Below are 27842 nucleotides of genomic sequence, written 5' to 3'. Positions count from 1 at the left end.
GCGCCACAGCCCGGCCCCGCCCCGCCATGGAAGCGGCCGGAGGACTGCTGGCGCGCGCCCGGCGCCCGGAGCCGGTGCGGCTCCGCAAGCGTAGGTCTGTGCTGTACGCAGCCGCAGGCGGAGCCGCCGCGCAGCCGGGCGCTGGTAAGCGACGGGGAGGGGAGGGGAAGACCTCGGGAGGGCCTCTTACCTGCGTGCTTCGCTTCTGCAGGCGCTGCCGGCGGGACCGCGGCTCTGACGGCCCTGGCGGTGGCCGCGCGGGCGCTGAACTGCGCGCTGGTGCGCACCAGCTTCGTCCCGGACGAGTACTGGCAGTCGCTGGAGGTGGCGCACCGCGTGGTCTTCGGATATCCTTTACCGCCCGTCCCCTGCGAGCCCCGCGCTGCCGCGGGAGCGGCCCCGCTCCTCCTTACTGAAACGGCCTTAACTGCAGCAATTATGGGCACCTGACGTGGGAGTGGGCGCACGGCCTGCGGGGCTACCCGTACCCGCTGCTCTTTGCCTGCGTCTACAAAGCTCTGCAGCTGCTGGGCAAGGATGACGTCCAGCTGCTGGTACGTATAAGGAGTCATAGCGCATCGGCTGCTGAAGCCGAACGTACAGACAGAGCGTTCGGTTTCAGTGTATTTTTGTTACTGCCCGGCTAGGACACAGGGCCCTGTTGTGCCGATTAATGGTGCACGAGCACAGACTTCAAACGTGAAATCTCTCCCAATGCAGCGTTTTGCACGAGTGCAGAAGTCACGGCTAACGCTCCAGGCCCAGCCCTGCTGCCAGCAACTGCAGCCCCTCCATCGCTGCTGCCCCCCCCCCTCCTCAAGTTCCACGCTGTCCCTTTGCCAGTAGCTCGTAACTGTGCCGTTGCTCAGTTTGCCATAGTGTTTAATCGTACCTATCGCAATGGATTCTGTAACAACAGCTCCTTTTGACTGCTGGTGGTGATGAATGACAAACAGTTTTCTGAATTTTACTTTGAAGAAATGAACGCTTTCAGTGGAACCTGATCAACTTTCTTGGTTCCGGCAGAAATACTTGTCTTACCAAAGGATCACACTGCTGTTGCTGCTTTTTTCTTTTAAATCATGTTATAGGTAATGCTCTTTAACTCACACAGTCTCGTCTCTGAGCAGCCATTCACTAGTGCTGTAATTCTCTCTTTGAACTCGTGGCAAATATAAAGTTCTGTCTTTACTTCTGCAGATATGGGTCCCTAGACTGGTACAAGCAGTCCTGGCAGCTTTTGCTGATGTGAAGCTTTATTTACTAGTGAAACACCTTGAAAATGCAGAAACAGCAAAGTATGTGGTAAGTCTCAGCTGTTTAAAACAATTATGCACATTAATTAATGTGGCTGCAATGTAAGCATGGCCAAATAATACTAAGTCATGCCTCAAAGAGTTATCACCTTTATTTAAAGCTACAGAACTTGGTTAATATTTGTCCCTGTGCACCCTCTTGTCATAACTGTTTTCAGTACTTCTGCCAGCTGTGTTCCTGGTTCACATGGTATACCTGTACCAGAACTCTAACAAACACCATGGAAACTCTTCTCACCATTTTCGCTCTTTACTACTATCCAATAAAAGGTTCCAAGTTGGGGAGCAGGTAAGAAACTTTCTATAAACAATACCGATAAGCTTTGGCTTGGGAGTAAAACAGATACCAGTTCAAATTCTGATTTTTATCTTAAACTTTAAAGCAAGCAAAGCCACCTTATTTCTGTATCAAGCTCTCTATATCATGGAGGAAACAGCAATTGTGGTGTTTTCTCTAAAATTTGTTTTGAAGTTCTGATATTGCTGCTATATAGCACGACCGTTCTCCAGTTCCCTTACACACAGCATCACTCCACAGAAAACTATAAGCTTTAGAGGAATTTAACTTGAGAAAAGATACACTTGTTTAAGTGCAGCGGTAAATTAATGTGGTCACATCGTTGTTTACCAGCTATCTTTTTTAAAACAAGTATGGTGCTCCTAGTTAGCAACTCCAGTGCCAATATGGCAGTTGTGTATCTGGCAGCCTTCCAAGCCAAACAAGGTATCTGCATTTGGAGAATCAGAGTTACCAGCAGCATGCAGAACTCCCGGTCAGAGACAGAATGATATTTCTATTGCTGAGTTTCACTGTCTGCAAAATAACTGATCAAACCTTCTGGTAAGCTTTCTTTCTTTGCATTTCTGTTCCTTCATTCTAGATGGAAATACTTAAATTTGATAGCACTTGCAATTGTCGTTCGTCCCACTGCTGCTATCCCCTGGATACCTTTGGTCTTCAGTCATTTTTTGCAAGAACAGAAAAAAGCAGACCTCATCCTGTACAACTGCATTCCAATTGGGTACGTTCCTTCTGAACTTATACTCTGTTCACAGCTGCATATTAAGATTGATCTTACCATTACATACTGTAGCAGAGACAGAAGGCTCAAAAAAGCTGACTGTCTTGAAGACCAATGCAAAAAAAGAAGTCCTTTTGCAAAAGTTCAAAGAAGGGATGTGCTTCTTTGAAGTGAGTTTATATGCTGCAAAAAGTTACACAGAGATGTTATCGGGACGAGATGCCAGCAGCATTCCATGTTAAGCTGGGATTGTGCCAAGGGTACTGGGTGATGGCAACTGGCCACTCTAAAATGGCCACAAGTAGGGATAATCCTAAAAGAGTTTAGGAGTTACTACTCAGGTACTACTACTACAACAGTTTGGAAAAGAGTACAACCTGATGCATAAGCAATGCAGGCAATAGCAGTGCAATCATTTTTTCTTTTTTGCAGATTGGTCACACTGGGAACCTCTTTAATGATTGACCGTGTGTTTTTTGGTGAGGTAAGCTGCTTTAAACTCAGTGCTAAGACTTTTTATTTTTTTAGTCATTTTAAAGATGTATTGGACTTCTGCAACTCTCATTATCTGTGCCTTTGTCTGGTCTATCTTCCATAAACCTGAAGTCGTGAATCCTTGAACACTGACTTCTTAGTTATTTTAAATGACAGACTTACTTAAAATCAGCTCTCAGTAAATCAACAGTTATCAGTATACTACAGAGCTTACAAGCTTGCGTATAACAACTGCTAACAGTAGGAATCTCGTGATAAATCTTAGTAGAAAAGACATAGGCACAAAGGAAACTATCACTTATGGCTAGTTACTGTTTAGATGTTGGCTTTTGATTTGTTTGTTGTTTTTTTTTTTTACTTACCCCTTTTTTTGCCTTCCCCTAACCATCCCAGTGGGTACTGGTTCAGCTGAACTTCTTGAAATTCAACGTGCTACAGAATTTGGGAACATTTTATGGTTCTCATCCCTGGCACTGGTACTTCACTCAAGGACTGCCAGTTATCTTGGGTACCCACCTGCCTTTCTTTATTCATGGCTGTGTGATGGCACCAAAACGGTATCGCATCTTTCTAGGGGCAGTGATTTGGACAGTGCTAGTATACAGGTAATTTCTTCTAAACAATTACTGTCTTTCATCATTTGTGTTCTTTTCATCAAAACTTGTCCTCTCTAGAACGAAAAAGGATGGTATTCAGGTTAAATGACAGAAAACCTAGAATTATTCTAACATGCATAGAAACAGAGTCAATTAAGCAATGTTTTCTGGAATTGTATGTAAAATTACTACTTGTATCATTAGCATACATGTATATTTAAAAGCAATTTGATTCTGAAATACTAAAATAGTTTGACAAGAAATTCAATGGAAAACAACCAATGACCTCTGCATCACCTCGAGGGTGTTCAGGCAACAACAGAACTAGTCAGAAAACTGAGCTCACTAGAAATCTGTCAATGAAAATGCTGCATCATTTGTTTCTCTGATACATCCCCAATAAGATGAGAGGTTCTTCAACTTATAAAACTTGCTTCATTTACAAGTCATTTGATGACTGTAGATCAAGCAAAAGAGGCAGGAAAATTTATGCAAACTAGTGCATACCTAATAGTAAACTGTCATCAGACTGTAGTAGCAACAGAATACAGCAAAGCAGGAGCAAGGCCATAAATGTAATCTCTTCCCTCAGTCCAGCTCCAAACTGAACGTACCCTATTGGCTTTCAGCCCTTCTCAACTCCTCTAGCATTCTAAGAACCTGTTTGGTTCTCATGACAAAGTTTTGCAGTAATTTCAAGTCTTCCCCAACTACCCCCCATCTCCCCTCCTCCCCCCCCAAAAAAACCCAAACAGAAAATCAAATGCTGAGGTGGGAAATGGTGTAAAGCTGTATTAGAAGTAAATGTTATTTGTTAGATACAAATGCATGTGTAAATCTTAGCGAATCATCCACTCTTTTTCTTGCTTTGTTTTTAATACAGAAAACTAGTAGGTAAAGTACTCGCTAAGCTATCATATCCAGTATTCTTAGACAGCTTAACTGCTACAGCACAGTAGCCAAGACACCTTTATAAGTGCTTGGCTTAAAGTGATCAAATAACTCTAATTGTTCTCATCATTAATGTTCTTAAAAAGTGATGGTTTGCATTTTTTACTCTAAATTGGTAACACGCCAAATGCTTTTTCATATGTTTAAGTGCTCTTCTTCTAGTCCTCCATGCTCTAAACATTATTTTGTCAACAGAATTGTTGCATTCAACTTTCTATAGTGCCGTATCTGTTCTATTACAGCACACTGAGCCATAAAGAATTCAGGTTCATCTATCCAGTACTGCCATTTTGCATGTTTTTTTGTGGTAAGCATTTAGTTTTAAATGTCTCACAACCTTCCCCTGCAAATAACTTTTACCAAAAGACAGACTGTTAATAGTGAATGTAGGATTCTTAAAAGGAGCCTAACTTTTCCTTACAGATAGAAAAAAAGGATGAATGACAGCAAGAGACTGAAATGCATCAGAATCTTTAGCATGGACAGAAGCATTTCCTACAAACTGTAGTGCTGTAGTAAAATCTTATCTGCTGGGAAGTTACTAAGAAAACAGTAACGTTTCTAGAACACGGAGCTGGATAGCTTTAAGTTGACAGACAAGTTCAGAACAGAAGAATCGATTAATACTGTAATTTAACCTACACTTTGCTAATATGAACAAAAGTAAATCTTAGTTGCATAATTTTGTTGCTGGCAAACATCAAATAGCTAATGTCTTGGCTTAGTTCAGAAGATGCAAGATGAACCAGTTCTACCCTCTGTGCAGGAAAATCTGTCAGACCACTACATATTTTTTTATTTTTACTCTCAGCTTTCACAGCTGTAAGGGACTGAGGTTGTTTTCTTAATTTACCAAGAGCTCAGTATGATCTGTTTGGGTACCTGGGTAAAGAAGAAACATGACAAAAGATAGTTTGAAAACAGGTAACAAAGAGGCCCTTAAGCTGCTCAAAAACATTACAAATAAAAGCAGAAAAAGATATAGTAATTTCGAAGTTCTTTCTAAGAACACTTAAGATAAAGGTGTTTCACAAAAACAGTTAAGCCTATAATAGACTGTTTCCACTGATGTTTAAATCACAGATTAATTACTGGACTTCATTTTCATGTGAGACAAAGATCTGCAGTTTGTTAGAACATGGGCCAGCTGAAGACTGACTGACATGACTTGTTGTACACTAGTGACCTCTGAAGCAGGCCTGGTTTTTATTTTGATTCAGTGCAGATGGTCACAGAGTGGGGCTGTGTAAAAGATGTCTATCACCTATCTCCTTATCACGAGAAATATCTTTTCCTCCTATTACTAGATTCTTATAGGAGTGAGAAAGCGGGGATGGGAGATGAAGGAATAAGCATTTACCAGGATGGTAGCTCAAGAACAAGTAACAGTGAAGATCATACCAAACATCTGAAGGGAACACTGTAGCTTTCAGCATGCTGGAGATAAAGAATACCACAGCCATACCAAAGCAGCCATTATTGTTTATTCTGGCTCTACCCAAACACGTACACATCAGTAAGTCAACACACACCATTCATCCAAGCTACTGAATGGACTCATTTCCTCACAAGAAATTAAAACTAAGCTTCAGAGAGATAAAACGTAGGGTTTGAAATTTTTCTTCTGGGCTTCAAAGAACAGGTATAGGCTTAACATTTACACTGTTAAACCCAACAGTAAGGGCAAAGTCTAATCTTTGAATTTCCATTCAAACAGTAAAGACTGAAGTACATTAAAATACCTCCAAGCAAGGTACTGTTTGCAAATGACTAATAGTTTCCAAAGGTACTACGTGAAACTTATTTGCTTATCTAAAACTTAATTAAATGTTTCTCTAGGATATTCTCTGAAACACCTAAAAGCATGGAAGAAGTCTGCAGCAAGCTTCTTGCTCTTATCAAATTTAATCCCAGCCCTGTATACAGGCTTGATTCACCAGAGGGGCTCTCTTGATGTAATGAATCACATACAGCAACTTTGTAACAGCTCTTACCAGTCACAAGCCTTTGTCTTCATCATGATGCCATGCCACTCTACTCCATTTTACAGGTAATAAAATAGCTATCAGTGTATTATATTAAAGTCAAGACACCTCAGCAGAAATTGTAAAAGTAAAAAAAAAAGTCAAAAATCTGATTGAGGTGGATAAATGTATAGAGGAAGTTTGTTTTTCATAAAGCTAACGCAGAGTGAGTAGGGAAAATAAGCTAAATGCCTACAACACAGAACGAGACCTGGGAGCCAAGTTTTACTCAGTTTTTGTAGCGCAGTTTTGTATGAAGCTATACAGTAGTCTTAGGGCTTCTGACAATAATTCATTCATCTCAATTATAGTAACTTGTACAGGAAAACTAAAATGCACTGCTAGAGTCAGAATGTATTACTTTAATTTTACCTTTACTTCTGCTGCTGGAAGGTAAGGAAAGGTAATTAATAACATAAAGTGACTGAATTCACTATTCCGAAAAGCTTGCAATATATCCCAGTAAGCAAACAGATAAAAACCACAAAGCTGATGTGCCTGGGGGGGGGGGGGGAGAAAGTACTTTTTATTTACGAAAACGATGTTATGCAGATTATATTTGTATTGAGATAAATCTGCCTTCTGTAAACTGCTAAAAGCATTCACAGTAGCTTAAAGCTGAATCCACATTCTCTATTTCTGCTTATATATAAAACACATAAGTGAAGAAAGCATGGCACTGGAGTAAACATAATCTTCTTTTTTTTTTTTTATTTTGTTTAACTGAGGTATGTAGGTGATGAATCATTTCAAACCTCGGGTCTTAATCAGTTTATCCTGAAGTATGTTTTGTTTTTCATCCTAGCCACGTTCACTGTCCTCTAAAAATGAGATTCCTTCAGTGTCCCCCAGACCTAACTGGAAATGAAAGCTATGTTGATGAAGCAGATGTATTTTACTCTAATCCACTTGGCTGGCTTAATAAGGAGTTTTACAATGATACGCTATTACCCAGTCATTTGATTTTCTTCAGTGTGCTAGAACAGGTATGGTAAATGTAAGATGAAACACACTAGTTGTGAGGTCAAGTTACAGGAGAAATTGAGCTACAGAAGATTTAAACTCTTTTCTGTAACTTTTTAAACACTCAAAATTGAACCCCCCTGGTCCACAATATAGTATAGATACCGTTCATTCCAGTGATGCATACTTAACATTCACGTGCACTCTGTGTGCTTTTTGCCTGTCAAAGTTCTACAGCCTTTTCTTCAAGCCATATGAAAACAAATGCATTGTCTGTTCCCAGAATCATACGCTCTTACCTAACAATGACAGGCAAACGTGCCTCTATGTCAGAGTACCTCTTTTCCCTCAATTCTTTTATGAAGTCTGTATACTCAAATGGCAGTGTCTGGTGAAGACACACTGCATACAGAATCAAACATGATAGCTCCCTGTAGCAGCCTTTCCTAAATAAAGAAGTTCCCAGGGATAGCTGAATTAACAGTTTGCAGAAGACTCGGGAACACTGTTCTGATGCTCTCCAAACACTTTTCTCTGTGGAAACTAATATATGTTCATTTACAGGAAATATCATCATTTCTAGCTTTAAAGGGCTATAAGAAAACAGCCACTGTCTTTCATACTCATGTACCTCAAGGACGAGTTGGAAGCCATATCTACATCTACAAGAAAAAAACTGAAATAAATCATATCTGAAGATCAATTTCTAGACTTACAAACTAATGAGCTCAGTTTTGTATAGCAGTACAGAAGATATTTTACTGCAGAGAGAAGAGTAGTGAGACTGAACCGGGTAAGTCAAATGGGAGTCTCATTGCGCAAATATCAACTGTGCCGAAACACATAAACCCCTTCCTGAAGGTAACTTCAGTGCAGTATGACCAGGGGTGAGAGGGTGCTGACCAACACCCAACGTTAGTACAACACTAGAGAATATCAAGGCCAAAGCTACCGTGTGATTACTTTAACAGTAAGAAATTAGACAAGACTGGACCAATTTATAGAACTGTACAGCTATGCTACGTTTATTTCTTTTTATAAATAAAGACTTTTTACCCACACTGTCTCTTTATTTTTCTTCCACAATATGCAGATATGCAAAATATTTCAAGTGCTTAAATCAGCAAGCTGATTAGAATGCAGCACAGCAAATTCTTGACAATTCAACAGGCTCATAGCCCCCCCCAAAAACAAGAAGCAAGTATAAGATTACAAAACACTAACAAATACATTACCATAATGTAGACTTTTCTTTAAGGATGAGATGAAGTTAGGATATCAAACACTGAAGTTAATTATTGGTACATTATGCATGACTCAAGCTTGAACTATACTAATGGAATGCAATTAAGCATATTTTTCATACGCAAGTCATTGCATGCCTAGTTTCTGTAACAATACCACTGGTAGCCAAAGCATTGTTGCTTCCAAAGAACCAGTTAAAGCAACAATTCCAAATATGCAAATTAGAAAGATTGACTCCTGCCTTTTAACAAGAATGTGTAAAAATCAAATTATCTAGAGAAACTTGTATCTCAATGCTTTGTTGAAAAACAATTTGTTTCCAGAGAACACGTGAATTATTAAGTCTTTTTTTTTTTAACCATAAATTACTTAGTATTTTGGATCAAAGGGTAATTGCCCCAATTCTATTTCAAGATTTGCCATGTGTCTTCCATTAGTGCGACCATGTTTATGCCATTTACCTTCTCTTTTATTACGGTGGTGGTACTTCTGAGCTTGTTTTTCATGTCTGGGATTTTCAGTTTGTGTAAAAGAAGGCCTTTTAGGTCGACTGCAAGGAGTAAACAGAAACTTGTTACTACTCTTAGGAAAGCACTTCTCTAAAAGCATTCTGAAATACAATTACATTGTCAAGAACAGCTCTTAATGTGCTGAAGTTGGCTAAAAAAAAAAAATTAGTATCAAGTAGTCCTTTCCCTTGCTAGCAAGTGGGCAGGGTTTTTGTTGTAATTGCTTTGAAAACCATCAGTAAGATGGTATATTTTAAAGAATATAATAAATACTCTGCAGCTGGTTTCTCAAAGTTCTTTGCACAATAAAGCTACATGAACATCTGTTTGAGTGTCTCTACTGTGATGCTTGAATGGAGGTCTCCATCTGTTTTTCAGTTACTCTGTTACATTCTGCTCTATAAAAATAATGAAAACTTCATAGACTAGTGCCTAGACAATGGCACTTCAGAGGTTCTCCTGCATGCAATGAAAACATTTATACAGAGAAGGGTGGTACTGACAAAACACCACTGCTCACTTACTGCAGTCTGTGATGCACAGAGCGCCATTACACTACATGCTGTTGTTCTGTCACTCATTTAGGCTTGACTAAGCTAAGACTATTTTCATCCTCAGGGCCATAGAGAATTCTGTAAACTGATTTGAAATTGTTGTTCTGCAAACTGAAGTCCTCAAAAATTAAGTAATTAAAATTAGTTTTAATAATAAATTAGTAAGAAGAACTATAAGTGAAAACAAGTCAAGTATTTGCCAGAACTACACATGAGATAAGGCAACTTGGTAAATGCTAGATTTCATATCCTCATGGTTCAGCCTTGAAGAAGAGAAGGTACTACCCTCATGTAGCACCTACTAACTCCAAACTAGTTTTCAGACCTCCTGCTGCAATAAACACGATATAATAAACAATACAAAGCCAAAAGATAATCCCTGACTGAAGAAGCAAACTTCAAAATATTCAATACATGTTGTGTTGAATACCAGCACAGAGAAAAAGTCCATTATGTGTATAAGGACAACAACTAATCTATAAGGCACATGAAGATTATATACAAGTGGTTTCTTCCTATTTGTTCAAAGTAAGTATTAGCACAAAAGATTACATAACGAATTCAGTAACAGCAATGACATTAAAAAACACAGAAAATATATACGTTTAAGTATTCCAGAAAGAGCAAATTTCACACAATACACTAAGGCTGCTTGCTTAACTTTCTTCAGCAAAGGCTATGCGGTAGGAACAGCACATTACCTCTAGCTTCCTTGGGCCAGCCAGCACACAACTGCTCTGCAGAAGCCCTGACAATATCATCAGAAACAGGAAAGCAGTGTAGGAAACAAAACGAGCCATGGACAGCAAGTCAGCAAGTCCAAAACATTACAGTACAGCTCAGTTCAGATCATGAGTCTGCCATTTAAGCAGTCCCACTCTGTGGTGAAGACTAACTCAGTACTGTACTAACCTACATGGGTAGTTACACTCCTGAAAAGGCAGCAGGGAAGATACCTGCCAGAAAAGGGCTTTGAGGCTGCTCAAATATATCCAAAATCCTTCTCCTTTAGGCAAGGACAATAGGAAAGCCACAGTTGATGCTTTTTGTGAAACTGCCTGTCTGAGGGAATGAAAAGCTATCATAGCTGTTCAGTCTAAAGTAATCCTACTTGCAGCTTTCTAAAAGGCTCAGTGGAAAAACTAGATTGTACTACATGTTGTAGAACCGTGACCTGTAGTACCTTAGATATTTAACTTTTCCTGCAGAGGAGAATGTTAGTTTGCGAGGTACTAGGAGCACGATCCATTTCTCCTGAGTCTCTTATATACATATCTATGGCTAGAAATGCAGACATCTGTGTGTAGAGTACCATCTGTTAGAACACCAGTTGTCTTTAAAAAACTACTTCATTTTGTTAACAGTTCAGGAAACATGGAAACAAACCTGGGTCCATATTGGGGTGAATTATCATACTGAAAGTAGTATCTGTAGATGTACTTGTCCAAATCATCAAAAACCTTCTCGTTCTTATTTTGGTATTCCTTCATATCTTCCAGGTAATCCTTGACATCATTAACAAAATCAGTGAACAGCATCTGGTCATGTATAAAGAACCCATTATGAAAAAACTTGTTGATGAAATTTTCTAGTTCTCTCCAGTGACGGAAGTTATGTACAACTTGCTGCAAATACTTTCTCATTAGCCGATTAAATTCATCCACTCCAATAGGATCTGATACTCTGTTAAAGAGACTAACGAACTCTTGATTAGCACATTCAAAAATACCGGAACAGCCCTTTAGGTCGAACTGATGTTTTCTACTACACAAAGGATCGTTGAGACATTTCTGTGAATCTGTATCTTTTTCAAATGCTGTAAAGTGATGTCTTCTCCCATCTCGGAAATCTTTCGGCACGTTCGGTCTCCTGTAATGCGACTGCTTCAGATTCTCATACAAGTTGTGTTCTCGGTAAAAAGTTCGAGCTTTCTTGTTTGCCTCATATTTTTTTTCATTTGGCTTCTTCTCCTTTTCATCCAAGATGGTTTTTGTGGTATCTTTGAAGTGTCTGAATGTGGACTTTACAGAATCGGAGAATTTTTTCAGCTTTTCTTTCACTGCTTCTTTAGCCTGCTTGATCTTTTCCTTATGGTGCCTAACAAACTCTTTTGCCGAATTTTTCATAACATCAAAAGTTTCTTTAACTGAGCCAAAAAAACGATTCTTTTGATTTCTTCTTAGATTTGCTTTGCCCCTTAGCACCTCTCTTCTGTCCCTTTTCATTCATTTCCTGTTTTTCGGTCAGATCTTTTGCTTCAACATACAACTTCTCCCACAAGTCAGAGCGCTGCTGCTCAAAGTTCAGCTTTTTTTCTAGTTCTACCAATCTTCCTCGTAGAGTTTCTATTTCTTCATTTTCTCTTAAAGTGTCATCATCATTAACACTGTCAGGTGTTTGACGAGAACTGAGCTGTTCCAGTTCTTTTTTCAGAGCTTCTGTAACGTGACGTTCTTTGTCCAGTTCTCTCCTTAACATTTGTGCTTCTGCAAAGAGTGTTTCCTTTTGCCTACGAAAATTATGATTTCTTTGCTTTTCCTCTTCCAAATGTTCCCTTAGTTTCTGATTTTCCATGACAATAGACTCAGTACTGGTACCTTTGTCTTCTAAGTTTCTTATTTGTTGTCTTAGCTTCCTTAGTTCTTCCTGAAGTGAGACCAAAGCTTTTTCTTCCTTCTCTAGAGATTCTCTTAAGTGCTGATTTTCTGCAGCAAGACTTTTTTTCTGTGATTCAAAGGATTTCTTCTCCACCTCAGTGGAGGTCAAACACGTGGCAAGATCTCCCTTGAGTGACTAGTACAAACAAAAAGAAAACAAGACAAAAACGATGATCAGAATTGTTATAATTTTAGCTAGCAAAATAAGAGATCAAGGTAGATTCAACAGTTTGCTTGTCATTTTGGATGAAATGACATGTTGCAGCATGATGCAAAAAATAGAGCTAGTTTATTTATCTCAAGGATAGAAACACAAACACTCTCTTGGCAACAAAGACCATGTGAGAGGCTCCCACTTCCAACCAGAGGTCATCAACCTTTGCTTTCACTGATTGAAATAGCTGAAGGGAAGTAAACTGGAAACTTGAATTGATTCATGTTAAAAAGAAATTAAAACATGTGCCTGATGTTTATGTTCAGCAATCTGGGTTCACAGGTTACAAAAACAAATCCATTACTATTTGTAATCATTAGTAAGCGTATTAAGCAACAGGGGCACAAATTCTTAAGCTCATCTCAAATCAACTTTGTTGCTGAAAGAACGTGTGTAACTATATCCTACCACAAGAGAATAACTCTCAGTCTCTTGCTATCCATGACAAACTCGAGAACTACACATCTTGTACTACGTGTAAATACTGCAATCAGCAACGTCAAAATCAATTATTCATTTTTAAAAAGCACACCCAAACAAAGCACTTCCCCAGTCTTCTCCCCGAATTATCTGAAGGTGAAAACCCAAGTTAAACATTTGAAAAATGAATAACCACTGAGAATTTAAAAAGTAACACTGTAAAATCTGCAAAATCAATCTACCATAGGTTTTTACCAGCACAGTTCTATTTCAGCTGTCTTTATTAACCACAGTCTAGCATTGTGTCATAGGGAATGGGACAGAAGAGACCGTGCATGTGGCCAGATAACTCCCAGGCTACTATTAAGACTGAGTAAATAAAAACCAATATACTTTAACACTTAACAGTAACAACATACATGTAATGCATTTCTGTGATAAATTAATTTCACTTTCATGTAGAGTACACATGCATATTAACAGAATAACAATCCTATGACTGCCAACCAAACTCACACCTACCCCCACTTTATCTCCTTGTTCTTGTTGGCACTGGTAAAGGTCATCTTTCAATTCACGTGTCTTTGTTAGCAGCTGCTGACGTTTCTGGATCTGTATTGTACCTACAGAGATATTTAGTTTTTTAATAGCCTCTCTCACAGCAGTTAGAGGAACATACGAACCTAAATACCATCTTCATTTTCTCTGCAAATTCAGAAGCATTCTTGATTTCGGCACAGTACTTACCAGTAAGAATTAAAAGCCTTGTTTAAAGTTGAAAAGCTATTCTTACAGCTAAAATCAGATTTTTGCATATAGACTCCGTTTCTTATAATGATAAACATTTAGACTGTCTAATTGATGGGAGCAGAGAAAGGAATTTTAAGAAAATTACATGGGAAAAAAGGCAACAAAAATCATTTAGAAGTAAAGGTTCAGTGAGCGAATAAATCAAACTGAATTCTTTAGTACGAATATAACCCTTAGTATTTTTACTAAATATACTTCTCATTCATACACTTTCAAATTCTTTAAAAGGATGGTATTTATCATTGGCTCCAATTTAATTACAGTAAAATAATGAAGAGAAGTGAAACCTCAAGTTATCACAGCGAAGCAATATCAGAAATCATTTAGCCATTCTGTTTTTCTCTTCTTCTAGCATGTTAATATATACCAGTCAGTATTTCCACCAGCTACTACTCACTGCAGCTATTAAACAAGAAGTATTTTACATGACTGGATTAGTCAACTCTACAGTACTGCACACACTAGTAATTCCTAAGATCTGATCATTATTTTTTATAACAGTACATATACACACATGTATGTATGAGTATGTAAGCATACACGCACACAATCTAACAAGTAAATCTGAATACAAGCACAGGACCCACAACACATCACTTGTGACTCTTACCTTCAGGTTTACCTAAGAACAAAAAAAAAAAAAAGAACCTGTGTCAAGTGAAAATTAGTATGTCTTCAAAGTCAATGTCAAAATTTAGACTAACAATGAGTCAAAAATCAAATCCAATTAAAGTCATTCTCAGTCTCAAATTGAATCAAGATTCTTAATACTGCACTTTTCATACAAGCCTACTCATGAAAAAGGACTATTAAGAAATAAATGTCCTTTTTTGTGTCTTTTTTTTTTTTTAATTGCTCCACATATGTCTTATGTGATCAGGATTCAGATCAGTAAGAGTTCTGCTAATTTGTTACACACTGCATCACTCCATGCAATGCTCAACTTCAGGTGATGTAGTAAGCACAGAAAAACTGCTGCTATCCTGGATTCCCTGAACCGCTCTGGAACTGCATGGACACCTCTTGCTTTTCTCCATTAGAGAGAAAAACATGGCTACTACATGCTCCTGTAAAAACATGCCTTGCTTTTACATTTACCAGATGAGTACAAATGAGACAAAAGCCTTAAGCAATTCTTCCAACACCTGTGGGAATGACAGACATTACCACAGATGCATTTTGAAAGAAAAGATGTGAAAAACAAAGCTCTCAAACTGCGTTATGAGAAAAACAAGAAAGATCTGCCTGGAAGAGCAAACAAGTTATTTTAAACTTTGAATGTAGTTATATTTAACACAATTACATTGCTGAAGGGCCTCTCTTTATTATCCATATATTAGTTGCTACTTCTTAGTTTTAGGTTCAAATTTTTAGCAGAGTCTAAATAAAACAGTATTTGTTTCATATGTAAGCTGTTGGTTCTATGTTCTTTGTTTCCCATACACTCACCATAGAAGTGTCCAAAGCCCATGCTGATTGCAATCACCAAAGCCAGAATGATGCATCTATTAAGGCCACTACTGAACTGCCGCTTGTGTTGCTGCTCCTGGGGAGGTTCAGGCTCTGGACCAACAGGCGACCCGCTCTCAGCCTCAGAGCAAGAGATCAGCCTCCTCTTAGCCCGGCGTCTTCGTACCGTAGGACTGGACTGATTGCTGGTTTCATCGCTACTTGACTCATCATCGCTAGCCTGAGATGGAAAAACTGAAAACCAACAGAGAACAGTCTTTAAAACGCATTAATTGTTGCTTTGAAAATAATTTCAGTACAAAAGTCTATCATACATATGCAAAAAGTACGGGGCATCTACCTCAGAGAATGCTAACAGAACAAAGTAAAAATTCTCAGTGTGATGACTTATGCTGGGTATATTCCAACACAAGGAATTCCTGATATCCAAAGTTAAAAATTCATTTTTTAAAATGACAAGACAGAGACTCAAGACAGCATCAGCAAAACCTGCCTGATACTTCCCCATACTCTCTAACTCACCCACTAAAAAGCTTCTTTCAGATGATGCTACCTCTTAAAATACCTACATATATTCCCCCTGCAAGTCCTGGTGAAGTAAAAAGGTTAAGAATTCAGATTTCCTTCTCTTGCAGGTATTGAGATTCAATTATTTCATAGTAAAACAGCTACAGCAGCTAAAAGAAAGTCACCTGAAATACATAGGCATTGTTCTATTACATTCTCTCTGTGATCTACCTACAGCTGCAGACAAAATTCCATTGAAGTTCAATTAGTGCAGGTATTACAATACCCAAATATATTGCACATTTATTTCAATCTCTCTTTTTGATTACTTTTAATATCTACCATAAGCTACCTGCTCACTCCTTACCCACCTTTCAGAAAAAAACAAAAAATCAACCCACCATTTTCAACCAATCCCATGCAGGAAAAGAACCACACAGGTGCTTCTGTGTTTGTCTCTACTTAACATCATGGATCCAAAACACTTACTGCCTGACCAATGCTTCAGAATAATGGACTGGCCAAGGTTTGAAATACGAACTAATTATAACCTTGAAAGTTATCTTCCAGAGGGTTTTTTTTGTATAGTGATATTTATGGTACCATTTGTACGTGCACAGCCCAAAAGCCATATATTCTAACTGGAAAAGCAACAATAGAGCTGTAATTGCTTGTAGGTATTAGTGGTACAAACGTTTACTGCATGTACTGTAAATAAATTGATATAGGCCAGCATATAAGCAATGATTATTTCATCTCTCTTGACTGAAAGCGTATGCTTCAAGTGTAAGGCAAATATAAAGGGGAAGCAGTGGCAGGATGAACAAGTGGTTCTGTGCTCATGTACCGAGCTCATATGCCTGGAATAGATTCAGTGCGATCAGTGAAGCCTCCAACACATGACAAAGTGCTCCTGCTGGGACATTTCTCAATTTGATGCCTGCAGTTACACAATGCTAAGACCCCTTCTAGAAATACAGCTCTCCATTCCCTTAATGGAGATCATCAAATTTAGATATATAAATGCAGAGTTATTGTCCTTGAACATTTCACTACTGAAAACCATTCTGTCGAGCAAAGCCATGCATACATCACTGAACTGACAAGCACACCAAGCAATGCCAGCAGTAATCTATAAAAAGCATTACCAATAAAGATTTGTCACTAAAAAAAAAAATCCAACCTCACAGAAGTGATTGCATCTACTTCACAAAAGACCACCAATTACTACGTGACATACATGTCTGATTTCTGACTCCATGGACAAGCAACATGTTAGATAATGAAAGATAACTCCTCCTCTAACTAGGAAACACATTTTAGTTGATTAGTCAAACCAAACAGACCAAGTAGAAGTTGCAATGAAGACAAATCGCTTTGCTATTTGACATGCAGATTCTTAATTTCTAGAACTTGTCAGAAAAGACACTGTTTTAGAATAACTTTTCAAGCAGATGCATACTTCCCCAATCCTGGACAACAAAGACAAGCACTCAGAAACTGGTCAGGATTGAGGCTGGTGGTTGCTGTGGGGACTGGGGGCTGGTTTAGTTTGTTTTACAAGAATGCAGAGGTCAGACATCCTAAGGGATTATCCAGACATACTCAGTAAGATAGGTGTTATTGTTGCTTATTGGGGGTGGGAGGTGTTTAGCTGTCAACTGGCAAGTTGTCAATAACACTGCCTTACAGCTGCTCTAAGAATTGTGTATAAAGCTGTACTCTAAAATTAACAGGATGGAAAAGTATAGAGTAAACAAAGCACCACCACAGTAGCAGTCCAAAATTTTCGCTACTGCTAATATTTTAGAGGGTCAGATCTACATGAGAAATCAAACAACACAACAGTGTGAGTTAATGTGATTTTCTTGGACATTTCTGTGCAGATGGGACCTTTCCTAGAAGTAACTTATTTCAGCATATGAGCGCTTTTGCTGATTAACTTGCTTCATTTGTGAAGCTGTTTGCATAGTTAGGACAGCCTAAGCCTCCACAGGAATGGTTTTTAAGCGCAAACATAGCAGCTAATCCTCATAAGGATGGTTTGGTATCTACATTCAGGAAATCAGAAGCTCTTCCTTTTCCAAAAAAATAGAAAACAGCAAGAAGTGGACAGCAAGTGCTTCAATTGGTGGAAAGTAGGAAATCCAAATGCCAAAGGTTTAGCAGTTATATTTAAAATAAATGCTAAAGGACTCCTGACATCTTTTGTAATGTTTGGTCAACTAAACACAGAGTGCCAAAGACCATGTTGAAATCTACTTCAGAAGGAAGAAATGTTTCTTGTCAGTCACACAGATTCTGAATCCAACAAGTGTCATTCCTCAAAACGTATTACAAAGTTCACTGATTTCCATTCCAAGTTTACATGTATGTTTATCATTTTTTTAAAGAAAATGAAACAAAACAGAATGACAGCTTAGCCAAACTTCAGCGAAGACTGGCTTTCAGCATCTGTTTGGAATATCACTACTATAAGATCAAGTCAGATTGGTAGCGATAATTTTAAGAACACTCCATGCAAGCCATAAGCAATCAGCTTTACACAAGCTGATCAAATGTAATCACACCACCTTGGAAAGGAAGACTGCGAGACACATGCTCTTTCACCTCATTGCCCCATCCCCTTACATAATCAGGAATCTTCCTCAGCTCCTCCAGCCAACTGACTTTTGTGTACAAAATCAGGAAAGAAAAAAAAAAAACACATTTTTAGAACTCAATCCCAAAGGAGAAAATAAAACCAAGCTAAACCTTAAATTAAAAGCAACGTCATCTAGAAGACTTAAAGTTGAGTTTTGTTACTCATCATCATTTGTCACGCTTAGAGGCTAAGTTGTCAATTTCCAGTATCAATGGCCACAAAATACATGAACTTCTGAACACATTTAATACTGCTTGAGATAAAATGGTATTTTAAGTAAAATCATTCTCTTGAAATAAACTTACTTTAAAAAAAAAAATCAGTAACACAAATCGGTTACAAAGGATAAATACAACGCAAAAATACAAGTAAACAGCCCAAGAGAATATATAGGATAAGGAAAAAAGAATATATATAAAGGAGAAGGAAAAGAGAAAAATAATGTAACGGTAAGCTTTCAGTTTAAGGTTTGATTTTTTCTAAATTGACCAAATATTGATGTCCTTCCTGTGCATTGTGCACTGCAGTGCTGTTAAATACCAGGAGTATCCTAGTAGATATACACATTTTTAATCTGAGTAGAAGGTAAGCAAAAGATATTTGTAGTTCAGCAACTTTGAGTCCTTGTTGCAACCCTAAAAGACATTCTATTCCAGTAGCTAGCAATCTATTGCTAACTCCTCAAAATAAAATAAAATAAAATAAAAATGAAAGTAAAAATAAAAATAAAAACCCAACAATGGCCAAAAGAAAACCTACAGTTATTCCAGGAGCAAAACAAGGGTACGTTAGAAATTTACTTCCTATTTCATATAGCCAATACTTCACTGAACAGAATGCTTTCAAAAAAAACAGCCTGCAGACATATTTGGACAAAAATCTTAAGACTTAGGGCAACCAGAGTAGTCTCAGAGATTACAAATATTTAGATACGCACTCATCAAAACTTACATTTCCCTGCTCCGCATAAAGAACAATTCCTAAACAAAGATTTTTGCAGAACTGCTCAGTAACTTATTGCTCTTACCAGTTTCTGGTTGGGAAAATGCATACTGACTGCTAGAGGAGGAACCCATGTTAAAATCCTCTGAACTGGGAGCTTCCTCGCCATCAGCTGGGGCTTCCTCCTGACTTGGAGTTTCTTCCCCTTTTGGAGCTTCAAGTGTAACAATGTCAGAATCATCACTAATTGTTCCAATACAGGAACTATCATCGTGCACTTTTTCTTTCCTTTCCTAAGGAAGGAGACAAAGTAAAAACTATTAAAATACATAGAACATAGATTAATTTGAAAAAATAGCAAGAGTTCCTAATGCATTAAAAAAAAAGAAAAAACTGTATACCTTCAAAATACTTTTTTGTATTATGAGGTAGGGCTCACAGAAACTTCTGAATAAAATAACACATAATTACCTCTGGAACTGTTTGAGTTTCTTCAAGAGCAGAGAGAGTGTTATCTACCACTGGTATCTCTCCATCAGTGCTATCCTGTGCTACAGAAAGAAAAAAGGAGAACAAAATGTGGGAGTAAAACCAGGAGCTCCACAAATTTCCCCCATTCCCATGTACTATTAGATTATGTTAAGTCTGTGTGTGGTCTCCTAACAATATTAACACTGATTGATTATTAAATCAATTAATAAACTGTAACAGATACAAAGAGCACAATAACACTATTTGTAGCAAATTCTCAGCTACAAAACTCTGTTTTTCAAGAAGGTCAACACCATCAGCTGTGCATTTTCACTGGTGACGAAGAACAGTCTGCATTACGTGCTGATAAAAATCAGCACCAGTGGAGGTGCCCCACTGCTGAAATGCACCACCCATCGCATCGCTGTGCTCACATCCACTGCTGGGTCATCACAAACATTCAGAAAGTATCAAGGAATGCCAATGGGCACCACTTTTTTTAACAGAATATTGTCAGGGAGGTTCAACCTTCACTGCCATACAAACTACCACCTCTGACAACATGGGCCAATGGAATAAAATTGGAGGCATTACTTTTGAAGCAGCTCCCATATACTAACACTGTTTGTTGTTTTTTTTTAAATCAACAGTACTACTGTAAACTTACAATTCAACAGGTGCATACTGCTCCATAACATCTTAAATACTGACAAAAGACCCCACTGATTACACTCATTTGCAGAAAAAAAAAATCATGAAGTTGATTACCGAACACTTTTTCAGTCTATAAAGTCTATTGAAAATAATAATTTGGGGCCAGCACTACAACAGATAGTTGCATTTTTTATGATTTCTGCTCTCAGTATCTTACCTTGCAGTTCGATCGGTTGCTCTACTTCTTGCAGAGAAACGTATTCTTCAGAAACAAACTCGTGGTTATCATTTGAGCTTCCATTTTCAGAAGTCACTGTCTCTATGTCAGAACCCTGGAGTTAAAGAGTTTTAAATGAACGTAACTGATAGAAGCCCCAGTGATTGTAGACTATTAGGAAAGGAAACAAATGTTACTGTAATACTCAGAATGACTGTAATTCTAAAAGGGCCAAAGATGACAATTCTGAAGAAAAAAAAGTGTAACCCAGACATCAATTACAGTAAGTATTTTACAGTGCTAATTATTTTCCACTAGCTTTATTACATTCATTTATTAAATAAAATTCAGAAGAAGAGAGAAGGTTGCCAATTAAGTTTCAAACATAGAATCTAATTCTGGCACATGTCCACGTGTTGTATGTAAACAAACACCCCAAGAATGGGCCTTCCAGAGTACCAACATGAACTGTTACAAGTGCTCCTGGGAAAAAAGAATACATACAACTCCACTCCATCTCAACTATTTTTAGCAAACCTGAATGGCTGCTGTACATCCCTGACACCACGAAAACAAGCATCTGTAAATTGGATTGCTGTCTTAAATCCAGAAAGGAGCCTGAGTTATTTGCCAGCTGCCAGTCACCAGCAACCTCTGAGCAGAGCAGGAACTGAAGATAAGCAATGCTGTCTGCAGCGTCTGCAGGGCTCTGTAGTCCCGTAATACTTCTGACAACTCAATACTCAAACTGCACGGATTTTGTTTAAAGGAACAGGTGGGACACAAAGTTATTAGAAAACTATGAGCATGCAAAACCCAACTGAAAAACACTAAGTCACCCTGATCCATAAATAACTTGAGCTGTTTTTGTAAACAGAGCTAGTTATTTTTTGCAACAGCAGGTGTGAAATTACAGTAGTAGCAATACTTCCAGATCAGTTTCCCTACATGCCTCATTTCAGAGCTTAAGCAAGCATGTATGCCTTTGTTTTTATAAACAGACTGCACTTCGGGCAGATCTGATACTCAAGAAGTATTCTACATGCATTCTACAATCATACTACAATGTTAGCTTCCTCTTTAAGAGGCTTCATAAGTTAACTGTTTGAGTAGGTTGCCAAACAGCCTAGACTGTTTCCCTTGCCTACACAAGCATCGTAATCTAAACCTCAATTGTTTTGCAGAAACACGTCACTCGATTAGAAGTAATTTACTAAAATCTGAATGAAATCTCAGGAAAGAAAATATAAAGTTCCTTGTTTCAGGTTTCAGTTGCCCGTGGTTGCTTTTTTTTTAAATGGATAAATAAAAATCTGCTCTGCTTTGTCTACACAAACCCCCGCCTTCCTATAATCTTGTACTGCATTAACGTACTTAGACCGTGTAATTCATTTTCAGCAAAATAACCATCCCAAGTATGAAAACAAAGCACACAGCTCACAGCTGAGTAACCCAGCTGTCATGGCCCAGCTTCTAAACCCTTCCACCTTCATTACAGCTCTGTGAATCCCCACAGCCTATGTGCTTCTGCATTGCACTTGGTCTTGCGGACGGGAGCGAGCGAGTTTTCAGTCTTCCCTTTGGTGACAGGACTCCCAACCTGACATCCAGCCCCCAAAACAAGGGAAAGAAGTTTAAGCCATGTCTCAAATAGCTGAGAGTACTGCAGCAGACAACAAAAGCAAAACCATGTCCCAACATCCAAAAGCCATAACCTATACCTGTTTACTACTATTGCTTTTGAAACAGAACTAAGCCATCAAAACTTGAGCAAAGACACACAGTTATAATGATTTGCCTTTCAAATGACCTTTATTTTCATCATAACCTTCACATATGAGGAAGCAGTCAGTCAATATTCATGATCTTTTCCCATTACTTTCTACCTTCCTCCTAGAAACATACTACCTCGAGTACAACTCTTTCTTGACATTGCTTTCATGCAGACAGTGAGAAGGTACAGCCAGCCATTCTGCGCTGCTTTAGGAAACTCAGATTCAGACACCTTAGCAACAATGAGTCCCACCTCAGACTTATAATTCCTTCACTTTTTCTTTTTGTCTAAAGCTTTATTCTGCTATGAACTCATTTACTTTTGAAGAAAGTCACTGTCCTGTATACAGTTAGCCAAACATCATGAGGGAGGAAACACAAACGTTCACGTTAATCCAGCGCTGCCCAGACATAACAGTGCCATCACAAGCAGCAATGCCCCAACACCTGATCACAGCACAAGGCAAACCCAGCATTTTGCTCCAAGTGAGAGCATGCCTCATAAATGAAGCTATAGCAGAGACCCAGAGATGGGCAGAAACTCAGCTTGCCATGCAACATTTCATAGAGCTCCACACATTAACTGAATAAGTTTTTAAAGACAATGAGTATTTTACACCAAGAACCACTCTTGCCTTGCACACACAGCCTGTCAGCTCTTCTCACCTGCTGCTACACAGCCCACAGTCCCACCTTCCTTACACAGCAGTAAGACTGCTTTTGTGCACGGCCTTATGGAAGGCACTTTCCTATGTCTAAAACTCTCTTCCTCATCCTCTGCTGATATACAAGGCCTACACAAAACAAAAACTACCAAACATAAACAATATCTCCCTCCATATAATTAGCCTCAAAGTGATGGAACTTTGCTAATTAGAGATCAGGTACCTCATGATTGATGACAGTCCAGCCACAGGAGGAATCGCTGTCACTGTAATTTTCAGACATTTTCAAAGCACGCTGCAAGTAAAAGTAGATTATTTTAATATGCAAGATAAATAATTTCACTGCTCTCTTGATAAATAAATAAATAAATAGAAGGGGGGGAAAAAAAAGAATCCAGCTCATGTCATCACAGTACACTACACGTTAAGTCTTATATTGTTATTCTTGAACTGAGGGAAAAAGAAGAAAGAATACGATTTAGACAAAAAAAAATACATATTGTTTTTATACATATTCCCTATTATTTTTCTATGCTTGAAATATGGCTTTTCCTGGCACATTCTCATCTCAGCTAGCCAAAAGTCTCCTAGGCTAGCAAACAGCCACACACACACAGCACCGGCCAATACATCAATAGTTACACTTAAAACGTGTTTGTTTGAAGCATCCTTGTTTAAAGGCACACTTCAGAAGGTGACGACATCTCTCTCTGTTGCAGGCAGAGGAACTAGAATGTAGAGAAGGAAAACAGCTTTTTGGAGAAGATACTGATCAGTATTAAACAGGTTGCCCAAGGAGGCTGTGGATGCCCCATCCCTGGAGGCATTCAAGGCCAGGCTGGACGTGGCTCTGGGCAGCCTGGTCTGCTGGTTGGCAACCCTGCACACAGCAACGGGTTTGAAACTAGATGAGCATTGTGGTCCTTTTCAACCCAGGCCATTCTATGATCTTCTGAAAATAACTCTCTTCTGGGCAGTGTCTTTCTTTCAGCTCCTTACAAGAACACACACTGATCCCAAAGAAGCTGAGAGCAGCCAGAGAGCACAGAAGCAGAATGGAAAAAGAGCTGAAGTACAGATTTCATGGTTATGGCACTGCCGGATGACTGGGGTAGCTATTTTCAGGACAGCTGTTGGCAGCAGCTACCTCCATGCATGTTTTTTTCTCCTATATGAGAAATACTGAGTACTGAATACCGTTATACGTTTAGACGACTTCAATTTCTTAACAAACAGATTGCAAAAAAAGTTCAATGTATCTCTTGTCCCTTAAAATAAAAAAAAAATCAACTGCTCAATAAAATCGGCCATAGCAGCACCACTGTGGGAAAAAAACAACAGTTTCCCAAAGGCAGTAGAGGAAACCTATCATGTCCATGCTACAGCAAAGTAGCAGAGGAAATCGTGGTTCAATAAAGCTTCCATAAAACCTCATTTATATTGCTGATGGAGAACTCTGAGAACTCAGTGCATCCGCTGTATTTCTCACACCTCAGTGCTTTGGGTGAGAACGCAGGAAAACAATCATTTCTTGAACTCCTCTCTCCTTTACCACCAATGCTATCCGCCTCCAGAAGCAGGGCAACAATGACAATCGTGACCAGGCCGTTAGGAAGAAGTACCAATCACTGTAGCTATCAAACCTACAGAAAAATCCAATTTCCATTATGGATCCCCAATCTAAATATAGTTGCCGTTGTCCTTCGTATCTTTTCCCTCCTTCAGTAGCACTTCTCCAGAAATATCAGCAAGGGGACATCAGACTTTACTTACTTATCTACTAAAACCAAACCAAATGGCGTTCTTTGATCAAAGTAACGAATGGCACAGGCTGCACTGCAGAGCTGCCACCACGGGACAACATGTGCCTGCTGTCACTACCCTGCCCCGAATGTGAGCAGGCACTTGGGAGCAGCGCTGCTCTGAGGGCTGCCAGCACCAGAACGTGCCATCTCCCAGAAATGCTGCTGCCTACGTTGCAAACACCGCTCATCTCAGGTTATCTGTTAGGAATTCTCTTTGATATGAAAACATTCCCATTTCATCATCCCACAGTTCAGCAAACACAGCGATCATAAGAACACTGACTTCACTGTCACTGAAAACAAAGCCTTGTGCTTATTCACTGTATTTCAGGGCAAATATGGGACAGATCGTACTTGTGAGTCTGATCTCTCCTGTGGATGAAAGAATAAACGAAGACTGTGGTTTTGCCATACAGCAAATCCAGACACACTGCATCTCAGTGCTAAAGGAAAGCAATGAAATCACATAACACAAACCCTTTCAGAGACAAAAAAAAAAAGTGTTTCTGTTGATACAAGTGCATTTATAAATTTTGAAAGGGCAGTTTCTAACAGCAGACTTGGTGCTGGACACAGCCATGCCTGACCTCCTCTGGCCAGCTAAGCATTTCAGCACAGCCCTGGCTACAGCAACACAGATGCTACAACGTGCTGTCCCTCCTCCCACATCAGGCAGACAGGTAATGGAGCACAGCATGAAACCAGCTGCAGCAAACTCACAACGTCAGGCTCTACAGAGCCGTTTAACATCTGTCTTTCCTCCCAAACCCACAGCTTCAGGTTCCCTCCCTTTAGCAGCAGGGGGGTATCTGTGTAACCCAAAGATATTCAAAGCCAAACAGGGACAGGCAGCCAAACAATCATTATTTTGTACTGCTTGCTGGCCTGGATGAACAGCCTTGAGTTAAGGGTTACCTTATCTTGTGCTCAGCCTGAATGTCCCACCAGTAGTGGGCAGCTAACTGCATACAGGTGAGCAATCTCCAAAATAAAGTTCTCCTAGTATGGAAAATAATTGAATAAAGACAAAAAAAAAAAAGAAAGACAAAGAATTACAAAATAATTGAGATCAATAAGTGTAACTGTCATATTTATCAAGATGATGACAGACAATGCGGCTCTGATATTAGTTGGTTAAGTTCTGATAAACCAAAAGGCATCTCTTGGGCATCTGTATTCTTACAAGCAAAGAAATAAAGCTTTTTAGAATTATTTAGTTCTAAAATAGAACAGCTTGCATAGCTTTAGTAAAAAACAATACCGAGGTACACCACTCCTGAACCACGACCCACTGCTAAGCTGCTTATTTTGGTGAAAGATTACTAAGCCGTGCACAGTCATAACTAGACGTGCGCTCAATCCTGTCCCTCAGTTTATCCCAGGACTGACGGCAACCTGAGCCCAACCTGCACTCTGCGTGCTGAAAAACAGAGATCACCCCGAGTCTGCACCTCCCCCACCAGCCCACGGTACCGAGGCTCCCTGAAGGAAAGCTATCAGACATAAGAGACGTAACGCAGTGGTGGGCAGGAACTCAACGGACCAAGCCCGCAATGCTCACACATCTACAAGGCGTTGGTGGGTTGCGATCCCACACCGGCAGGGACAGCTGGGGATGCAAGAGTGCTGTGTGCACATCCATATGGTGGAGCCACAGCAAAATAATTGAAAATAAATAAAAGATACCTTTATTGCCACCGTTTTTAAAAAAAAACCGAAGTCGCAGTTCAAGTTCTCTTATACCCCAGCCTGCAGGGGCAGATAACTCCAGGCCCAGAACGTCCGACACCCCTGCTGACACCTGCTTTCATACGCCCGTCTCGAAGCCAGACGTGCGCTGCTCAGCGCCCTGACGAAGCGCGGGGCGGAGGCGCGACGCTTACAAGCTGGCAGACACCTGTCCTGCCGGCACAGCCCCGCACAGCCAGCACCACATCCTGTTTACCCACGGGAGCCGGACGGGCGACCGCAGCAGAACAGCACGCACAGCCCGCCGGGCTGCAGGACCCGAGGTGCCGCCGGCGAAACGGCGCGGAGCCAGGGCTCGTCACGGCCCGCCGTGCCCCGGCTCCAGAGGACGCTGCCGGTTCTCCCCCGCGGCCGGAACGAGCCCGGCAGCGTCACCCCGCGCCGCGTACGCCCGGCTCGTCCCCTCCCCGCGGCCCCTCCGGACCCCGTTCCGCCGCGGCAGGACAGGTGCCGCCCGCCCGTCCCGCGGCACCTCGCGGCGGGGGATGATGAAAGAGCAGGAAGTTGGCACGCGGCGCTGCCCGACTCGGCGCGGCCCGGCCCGGGGCACGGCTTCCCCTCACACCGCACCCGGAGCGCCCCCTCAGCCGCCCCGCCCCGCCTCCCCGTCCCCCCGCCCGAGCGACCCCCGAGCGGCCGCGGCGACCCCGGCGCCCGCGGGCTTCTCCCCTCCGAGCGACTCCTCCGCGCCGGGACCCCGCGGCCAGCCGCAGCGCCGCAGAGCGGACCGCGCACCGGAACGGAACGGGCCGGAGCCGGCAGCCCCCGGGGCCGCCCCGCCGCCTACCTGAGCGCGGGGCCCGCCGCAGACGACGGAACGCCGGCGGGACCGCCGGTGACGCCGCCGCAAAACAACACCGACCGCCCGGGCCGGCGCCTGCGCACGGCGGCGGCGCCCCGGGGCGCCCTGGAGAGCGTAGTCCGCGTCCCGCCGCGGCCGGCCGGCCCGACCGCCCCGCCGACTACAGCACCCGAAGCGCACCGCGCCGCGCGCCCGGCCCCGCCCCGCCGGCCCACGGCTGCTATGGCAACGCCGCGCCGCGCAGAGCGGCCGCAGCGGAACCGCCGAGCCCGGCGCGGGGGCCGCGGCCTTTGGGGGTTCACCCCCGGAGCTCCGGGCGAAGGGACAGCGCTCCTGGGCGACTGCAGCGCGCTACGGGCACGGAACG

General features: G+C 40.8%; 2 protein-coding genes across 3 annotated transcripts; one reads left to right on the top strand and one right to left on the bottom strand.

Annotated features, from left to right (window-relative positions):
* Positions 1-18: 18 nt before the first annotated feature.
* On the top strand, positions 19-8428 carry PIGB (phosphatidylinositol glycan anchor biosynthesis class B). Of its 2 annotated transcripts, XM_015291893.4 has the most exons (12): positions 19-144; positions 212-347; positions 437-554; positions 1201-1305; positions 1475-1605; positions 2198-2338; positions 2771-2822; positions 3227-3438; positions 4623-4687; positions 6220-6430; positions 7210-7390; positions 7932-8428. In XM_015291893.4, exons 1-12 carry the CDS (start codon positions 27-29, stop codon positions 8061-8063), a joined length of 1602 nt encoding a protein of 533 aa, XP_015147379.2. In that variant the 5' UTR covers positions 19-26; the 3' UTR covers positions 8064-8428. The 2 variants fall into 2 exon arrangements, with proteins under 2 accessions (XP_015147379.2, XP_040562859.1); XM_040706925.2 differs by lacking the exon at positions 4623-4687 and having other exon boundaries at positions 6220-8428.
* On the bottom strand, positions 8371-27529 carry CCPG1 (cell cycle progression 1). The gene is given in 10 exon segments (NM_001031455.2): positions 8371-9162; positions 11062-11828; positions 11830-12468; positions 13489-13589; positions 15226-15480; positions 19425-19632; positions 19811-19890; positions 20682-20796; positions 23343-23414; positions 27461-27529. Coding segments are annotated over 9 exon segments (2406 nt in total). The 5' UTR covers positions 23403-23414; positions 27461-27529; the 3' UTR covers positions 8371-8981.
* Positions 27530-27842: the final 313 nt, after the last annotated feature.

The sequence above is a fragment of the Gallus gallus genome, chromosome 10 (genome assembly GCF_016699485.2).
Source record: "Gallus gallus isolate bGalGal1 chromosome 10, bGalGal1.mat.broiler.GRCg7b, whole genome shotgun sequence".
Lineage (NCBI taxonomy): Eukaryota > Metazoa > Chordata > Aves > Galliformes > Phasianidae > Gallus > Gallus gallus.
Note: the sequence above shows the minus strand (reverse complement) of the source record. Positions and strands in the feature narration are given on the sequence as shown.

Excerpts from the sequence above, each read along its gene's own strand:
- PIGB (XM_015291893.4), top strand. The coding sequence starts at position 27 with ATGGAAGCGGCCGGAGGACTGCTGGCGCGCGCCCGGCGCCCGGAGCCG. Across the intron at positions 555-1,200 it reads AGGATGACGTCCAGCTGCTG|ATATGGGTCCCTAGACTGGT; the intron begins GTACGTATAAGG and ends TTACTTCTGCAG. Across the intron at positions 1,306-1,474 it reads CAGAAACAGCAAAGTATGTG|TACTTCTGCCAGCTGTGTTC; the intron begins GTAAGTCTCAGC and ends AACTGTTTTCAG.